Below are 8,279 nucleotides of genomic sequence, written 5' to 3'. Positions count from 1 at the left end.
ATAAAACAGGATTTTCATCAAAAACAGTAATTCTTCTAAACTTAAAAGGGATAAACAATCATTAAAAAAAAATAAATCCAATTGAGATTCTTGTATACCTTGCCATTTCGTCCCAAAAACATTTTTAAGTCATTAAACAGGGTTTTCATCAAGAACTGTAATTCTTCTAAACTGAAAAGGGCTTGACAATCATTAAAAAAAAAACCAGATTGTTGTATACCTTGCCATTGCGTTCCAAAAAACATTTTTAAGTCATAAAACAGGGTTTTCTTGACAGAACAGAAATAAGTCATAAAACAGGATTTTCATCAAGAATAGTAATACTTCTAAAGTGAAAAGGGATAAACAATCATAAAAAAAAAAACCCAGTTGAAATTCTTGTATACCTTGTCATTCCGTCCCAAAAACATTTTTCGTGAATCTTTCATTTTTGAGTAACAGTTGAAGATTAGCTTTGATTTCTTTAAACTCTTCAACGTATGAAGAACTGTTTTTATCAATTTCTTGATTCTCAATTTCTTGATCAATTGCTTCAGCCAGCCTGATACTTTCATTCGAAATTTTGTAGAACTCACGTACTTGATCCTTATTTATTTTTCACAAGAAATTTTGAACCAAAGAAGATGAAAGATTTGTGTATCTTTTTTTTAATATGAAACTGGCGCCTCTGTGAGAGAGAACGCAGTTTATTAAAACAAACCCATCATTTGTGAAGTGTATACGTATATATATATATATATATATATATATATATATATATATATATAAAAATCAGTGTAGAAGTATGAAATGTCAAAAAATAATAATCAAACTAATGGCATAATTATACTTTGGACAACCAAACAGTACCCATGTAATTACATTATGATATATAACAAACGAATAAATCATCCTTGGAGGTGTTTAAAATGATTTAAAGAGTTTAAGCGTTTAGTTGGTAAGGACATAAGTTGACAATTCGAGTCAAGTATAAAAATCTCACAGTATTTTAGAAAAGATCCAAACAAAATTGAAAAAACTTAAAAATACGAAAACACCTCGAGGTTGTAAAATTTAATTGTTATTGATTTAGTTTATATTTGAAAAATCTGAATCAATCTAGACTATGTACATGAGCTCTATATATGCAAACCTATGTACTAAGGGGTCGTTTGGTTAGAAGACATATGGTACAATTAGATATATTAGGAGTACGAAAAATTAATGAATTGAATAATTTTGGCATAATACATAAATATGCACTTTAACTTGGCTTCAAATCACATTTATGTCTTTCAACTTTGGGTGTGCACAAGTAGACACTTAAACTTGTATAAAGTTGAACAAATAGACATACATGTCCTACATGTAATTTTTGTCCAACGTGGTGTCCTACGTGTATTTTGCCATGTAGGACTCATGTGTTTATTTATTTAAAAGTTTGATAGTTAAAGTGCATGTTTGTGCATGATGAAAGTTGAAGGTCAAAGTTAAAATTTGAAGCCAAGTTTAGGGTCCAATGTATGTATTATGCCAATAATATTTAAAGAATAACTTGTTTGTTTACAAAAATACCCTCCATCATTTAAAATAGAAAATAGTTTGAAGAACATCTATTATTCCACTCTCGAAATAACTTTTCATGATACTATTAATTATTATTATTCTTTCTATTATAATCAAATAATGGATAAGAAATAATTAAACGATCTCTAATGGTCGTTTTGATAGTTGGTTAGAATTATGCATCGATATCTATTAGTAATGTAGTGATTATTTATGAATTAGTCGATCCATTATTTTATGCAGATATGAGTTATTCGTGTATTAGTTATCCATAAGACATACATTAGATTATTAGAATTAATTATTCCACTTTCTATTATGCATTAAATAATAAATAGATTTCATCATAAGTTATACATGTATTAATTGTGCAGATTTCTAAACTGTCAACTAAACATTGTATTAATTTTATACATGTTTAACTTATTTTCTATGATTCTATCCACCTACTAAACATGTATAAGTTGTACAAAAATTATATGAGTAACTTGTTTCTCATCCAGCTTCCAATCACTTATACACATGTAATTATTTTCATTATTTGTGTCTATGTAAACATAATTTGACATGAGATTGAAGTCTCAATCTAATAGTTACAAGTTACAACTTTAACTTGCATATAAATTCCAAGTCTAAAAACAATATGCGTATGGATAGACGTTTTTCATGTCATTAGAAACTTTTTATGTACTATCGAACAATAATTTGGTGAATATGAAATAGAGGTTATTTGAGTTAATAAGCTTTGATTATTTTTTTATTGCTGCATCTTTGTGGTTTATACTAGGTCTTGCTCCAACTAAATAACTTATGCAACAATGAAGATAAGAAATTAATTGTGTCAACTTTCTACTATACAAGTTACATGAAAATTAATTGAGAAGTCATCCCTATATTTGATTACTTTAAGGAGAACCGAAAAAAATCAAATTTGTTTTGAACTGTGCAATTAAAACAAATTGTCATTTGTTATTAGTGGAGGTCAAAATGACCAGATATGTTCAAATTTGACCTTAATTGGCAAGTAAACACTTTGACTTTGAGTATACACATTTAGATTCTTCGACTCGTCTTTAATGTCCAGCTTTGTAAGTGATCATCTAGACACCTCCAAAATTTACATGTCACATCAACATCGAGTGTCCACGAAAAATAGAGGGGTTGTTAGTTGAGACCAAATTGAGCTCAATAGATGTGTTTACTTGATAGTTGAAATCAAGTTTGAGTATGCCTATTTATATCTTATGCCGATATTCTCTATATAATATTTGTATATAAACTAGACAAACGAGACTATTATATATTGTGATTTGCGATGGATGGGCCTTTAGTAGATGTAGATGGATTACTAATAATTATTGGACCTAATGTGAACCGAAAGCCCAAACTTGAAATACGAAAGCCTTCTTCTCCGAATCCTCTTCCCCTTTCTCTGTAAACAATCAATGGAGTCCAAACCCTCAAGCGGATTCGGACCCTCCAGTAGTCCTCTACTGTCTCTCTCCACCTTCGTCCACCAGCACTGCTCCCGACTCGGTGCTGAACTCGCTAACCGATTCGACGAAGCGAAACGGCTGAGTTCTAAAATCGCCGCCGATTTTATTCAGCAGCCGCTGCCGGCGGCGATAGGGAGGAGTTGTTCGTTGCCGTTGCATTCTTATCACCTATCACTTCCGTTCGCTTCGGTGTCGCAGCGTCAAGAGAAGGTCGCTAAAAATACCGGTTTGAGCTCGGATTATGTTGCTAAGACATTAACTGGAACTTCTGTATACACAGTTAGCAATTCTAACAATGAATTCGTGCTCATTTCGGACCCGAATAGTGCGAAGTCAATCGGATTATTGTGCTTCCGTCAAGAGGACGCCGAGGCATTTCTTGCTCAGGTGAACTTCATTTTTTTAAATGAATTTATCGATTTTTTTCTGTATAGAAGAGAGTGAAAGGAGAGATGAACTCCTTTATCAAAGTAGGGTAGCAGGAATGGGAAAAGATATGTACAAATTAGCCCAAAAGAGAAAACTAAGTTAAAGATGATTGCTTTAAAAGAAATTATTGGGTAATTATCATTGGAACATTGCCTTCAAAGGTCAAATTATTTGTTTTTGGGATGTATTGAACCTGAATACAGTGGAATTGATACATAAGATAGCAGATACAGAAGACAGATAATGTGGACCTTTTTAGTTTGCAATTGAGGCGTTGTTATAGAAGTTTTGATATACATGGAAGGCTTGTTTGTGGAGAAATGAACATGTGAAGGTTTTTCAGGTACGGTTGCGGAAGAAGGAAGTGAGAGGTGGAGCTAAGGTAGTTCCGTTGACACTTGATCAGGTGAATTTTTGTTTCCTTTTGCTAGGTATTTTTCTTTTAAGGATATATCTGCTTTGGTGATTATTTTCTTCTTTCTTTTTACAAGTTTGTACATTCATTAGAAAAGAATCGCAAACTTTAGGAGTGACATTAGATTACTCTATGGAGAAGGCCATTTTCTTGTTTTAAGGATTGAACTTTAGCGAAATTTTAGTACCATGAGAGTGTCTGGTAATAGATATGGTATTAGTGATGGACAGTTTTGTCTCTAGTGCTTATCAAGATTGGTTGGTGGAAAGTCAGAAGCTACTGATGATCTACTTGTATGTATATGTTCAATCTATTTCTTTGCATATATTGAGAACTTCTTCTTGCAAGAATGGGTATAAACTTTGATGGTTATTGAATCGTCCATTATTAGTTAAAGAAGTGTTGGATTCAAATACAGCAGAATGGAGATACCGATCCTAACTTGTTTAGATTGACACATAGTTGATTGATTGAATCAAAACAGAGCATGCATGGTATTTAGCATAAGCAATGGAGTCTTTTCAAATGCACCCCTTGAGATAAGGCTCGATTAGATTACCTGACCATCTCAGGTTAAGATTAATTTCCTGAGCCATTTTCCTTTACCATTCCTTTTAGTGATTTCTTCTCTTTTACATCTTTAAGATAAGTTGTATTCATTATTGATACATTTTGTATCTCTTGTTCATCCATAAAAAAGGGGATCCTATCGTGCTCCTTTTGAGCCTCAGACGTCTGATCTGTCCCGTTTAATATATCTTCTTCTGCTATTAAATTAAAAAGAAAAAATTGAAGCTTAACTTAAGAATGAAAGACATTTTTGTCTCTATTTAACAGGTCCAGTGTACATTAAATAATCTACTGCAACTAGTTGCAGTTGTCTGTATGTGCAAGAATTTCTGTTTTTTGCTTTTCCATTTCTTCCTAAAGGTGTTGCCAGGCACTTGTCCCGTATTTTGAATAGTTACACGTCTTTCTTTTTGGTATCACTTTGCAGGTTTACATGTTGAAGGTTGAAGGAATCGCATTTCGTTTTTTGCCAGATCCTGTTCAAATTAAGAATGCAATGGAGGTAGTTACCCATGTTGGTCATCCTTAAGTTTTGGGTCTGGGATCCTTGTAATTTCCACTGAATGTAGTAGAATTGCACAAGGACGCCTGTTCAGTTGTGCAAGTGAAAGTTATACTGTATATGTATATTCATCTACCTGTGATAGTTTTACGTGAAAGTACACTGGCATGTAGCTTTAACTAATGACCAGATTCCAGAGGCGGTAGAATTGCTTGCAACCCATCAATTTTGAGGTCCACTGACATACCCTTGTTTTTTCTTCTCTTTACTGTTAATTCAAATATTTCCAAAATGGAGGTCTTTTCGAGATTTGAACTTGGGTTACTGACATGCCTGGTATGTAGGCTCTTGCTCACTAGTCTAGTAAATGAAGCATAGATTACTAATGGCTTGACCTCCATTGCCACCCAACTTCTGTCTCCTCCTCCTGGAAATATCTCTTTGGCTAAACATAATATTTCAATGCATGCTTATTAAAAAAATCTGTTCATCTCAACATTGTCTTTTCCTGTGACAGTTAAAAGCTTCTGATGTAAAGACTGGATTTGATGGAGTCCCTGTTTTCCAGGTAGCATATAAACTTTTTTGCCAACTATATGCAAAAAAACTCTAGCATTACATACTCAGCCTGTGTATTTTTTGAATTATGAGCCTTCACTCACTGGAAAGCTTTTGCTACATATTTTGTATATCAGAGAGTGGACTGCTGAATATGGTTAAACTCCACTTAATTCTGTAGCTTTTTGTTCTTGTGCAGTCAGATCTCCTAGTTGTGAAAAAGAGAAACAGACGATACTGTCCAATATACTTTCGAAAGGTATGTTGGTTTTTAATATCTTGAACTGGAACTAGTCAGAAGAAACAAAAAAACTAGATATAGTTATTATTCGTGATGGTTTTCATTGAATTCCTTTTCGGGTATACAGGAGGATATAGAAAAGGAGTTATCGTCAAGGGCATTGAGAGGATCTAGTGTCTCTCAGCACATTATGGTATCATAATCACTTTTATCTTTCTGTTTTCTTTCTGATAGGGCGTGCAAATAGATTAAGAATGGTCAAACATGCTAAGAGGTGAATATATGATGTCTCTGAGAACTTACTTTTAGTATGTGTTTTGGAGTAAATTTCATTCGCATTGATCTCTCTTTTATCAAGTGTAACATTGTCTGAATGCGGAGAGGATTTAAAAAATTGAATTTACGTGCTACAGGTTTCACTTGGAGAGCCTAACATTGTAAATTTTGCATGTAATGGAGAGGATTAATGGTTGAAAGTTTTTACTTGAAAAATATAGCCAAGTCTCCTTAGTCAATTATCATGTTAATGTAAAATCTCTTACTTCAATTACAAGAAGGAAACAGAGTTAAGAACCCTGAAAGAGGTTTGATGTATGTTAAGGACATTAATGCTTTGCTGTTTAAAATCTTTTGTATTACAGTCAGTATCTTTTTTGTAAGTTATCAAAAGAATAGTGTTTCTTTTCCGTTCCAAAGATTCCTGTCGGACTATCATAGGGGCTTGCTTGTCCATGAAAATACAAGGTTTACTGGCTTTTCTGTATCCGTCAAGATTTTTTGTCATCTAACCCGTCATTGTAACAAGAGACTATATCGGCTAACGTTAACTTGCTAGTATTCTTTTTCCTTATTTACAGGTAGGGACTTTGGAAGATGTCCTGAAAAAAATGGAGGTAGGTGCTTCCTGCTTGGAAATTTTATATCTGAATTTTAGAAGTTGAATTATACTTTGAATTCTTTGTTTCATGCATCAATAAATCGGTTATCACACGACACGTTGTAAAGATGAATCAATTACATCTTGGTCCGGAACATGTTAAGGGACTGATACCATGAGTACTCATTTCAGAAGAACTAACATAATGAGTAAACCATAAGCCAAGGAAATTAATACTTATCTACGAGCTTTTACCCACTGCCCTTTTTTCCCGAGGGAATGAGGAAAAATACTAAAAACTTGCACCAGCAGATCATAGTGTCAAAAGATGTTTACCCATCTTTAAATGGTTCCTTGCTGGAAAATTGAAAGGAAGAAGTGAGAAATTAAAACACAAAGGCAATGCTGAAATGAAAAATTAAAAGGGATGTAGCTTATCCCCAAATTTGAATTTCAAACGGCGTAGAAAAAGTGATTTCTGAGATAGCGTCTAAAAGCTTTTCTATTCTATCCTTTGTTTAAGCAGAGAAATCTCTCGGTTACTTCTCTAAACTTCTCTGTGTTTCCGGTGGCAGATAAGTCAGAGAAATTCTGGCTGGGAGGACCTTATCTTTATCCCCCCTGGTAAAAGTCATTCACAGCACATTCAAGATGTTACTAGAGCATAAATTTCTTGCAAGCAGCTCCTGTTTGAAACAAATCAATATAGAGGCAGGTCACATTCTCCTCTGCACTTGGTCGACCCGAATAATCCAAATAGTTAAGCTCCGTATGCTTTCTACCTCTGACTTGTTTTATAAGTAATTTCTAGGAGCTTTTACTAATTTCTTCATATGTTCAGGTACTGCTGGATTAGCTTTAAGAAGATACATAAATGATCAAGTTCTTGTTTGAATATTTAATGGAGGGAACAACTAACATGTTATACATTAAAAGTCAATGAGTTGGTAACTAGAGGCACAATTTACTTGGTGTCTGTCATCTGTACATTGCACAAGTTGAATTGTTGAACTATGTTTTGACTCTGAGGTAAATTATCCCAGGATGATCTCCCATTTTATTTGAGAATGAATGAAACGATAACAAGTTATGATACCCTCAGTTTGCGACGAAAATTATTAAAGTTGTGTGGTGCTCTTCTGGTACATTGTTAACTACATGTTCTTAAATTTTGGTGTGTTGCTTTATGTCATCCAGTGTTATTGTTCTTGACTTGTGAGTCCTGCTCCAGTCGACGATATCGCTGAGCACGGTGATTCGCAACTTGCAGCGACTAACTGCTGAAGCTGTTGGTATAATATAATTAGAAACATAATAAAGGTCTCTTCTGGATATGTAGTGATAATGTAATGAACAATTCAATGAAGCCTGCTTTTTTTTATACTAAAAGCTTACCTAGACTATATTATGTACCTAAAAAAGACAAATTTTGACTCATCTGCAACAATGTACCTTCCATTAACATAGTTTAATATGTTGTTAACAAAGTAGTTTTGATCGTTTTCTCTCACTAATAAAAAAAGATGGCAGATTACAAGGCTGCCTTGTTATGCTGTTCATCTCAAATTACTTGTCCTGTTTTGTTCTTACTCTCATTTTTTTTATTAGATATGATCTTTCATCAATAAATATTCAGTAATGAAGCG

General features: G+C 33.5%; 1 protein-coding gene across 2 annotated transcripts; it reads left to right on the top strand.

The window, feature by feature from the left end:
- The first annotated feature begins 779 nt into the window (after nt 1-779).
- On the top strand, nt 780-7,756 carry LOC107017644 (protein TIC 22, chloroplastic). Of its 2 annotated transcripts, none has more exons than XM_015217842.2 (9): nt 780-3,428; nt 3,814-3,876; nt 4,883-4,957; nt 5,475-5,525; nt 5,715-5,774; nt 5,884-5,949; nt 6,614-6,649; nt 7,209-7,402; nt 7,475-7,756. In XM_015217842.2, the coding sequence occupies exons 1-8, from the start codon at nt 2,991-2,993 to the stop codon at nt 7,299-7,301; spliced, it is 882 nt and encodes a 293-aa protein (XP_015073328.1). In that variant the 5' UTR covers nt 780-2,990; the 3' UTR covers nt 7,302-7,402; nt 7,475-7,756. The 2 variants fall into 2 exon arrangements, with proteins under 2 accessions (XP_015073328.1, XP_015073327.1); XM_015217841.2 differs by having other exon boundaries at nt 781-3,428; nt 7,209-7,392.
- Nucleotides 7,757-8,279: the final 523 nt, after the last annotated feature.

Source organism: Solanum pennellii, chromosome 4 (assembly GCF_001406875.1).
Source record: "Solanum pennellii chromosome 4, SPENNV200".
NCBI lineage: Eukaryota > Viridiplantae > Streptophyta > Magnoliopsida > Solanales > Solanaceae > Solanum > Solanum pennellii.
Note: the sequence above shows the minus strand (reverse complement) of the source record. Positions and strands in the feature narration are given on the sequence as shown.

What these genes read in the sequence shown, in the direction of transcription:
- LOC107017644 (XM_015217842.2), top strand. Translation starts at nt 2,991, where the DNA reads ATGGAGTCCAAACCCTCAAGCGGATTCGGACCCTCCAGTAGTCCTCTA. An exon ending in GTCCAATATACTTTCGAAAG is followed by an intron (nt 5,775 to 5,883) that starts GTATGTTGGTTT and finishes TCGGGTATACAG; the next exon opens with GAGGATATAGAAAAGGAGTT. An exon ending in GTGTCTCTCAGCACATTATG is followed by an intron (nt 5,950 to 6,613) that starts GTATCATAATCA and finishes CCTTATTTACAG; the next exon opens with GTAGGGACTTTGGAAGATGT.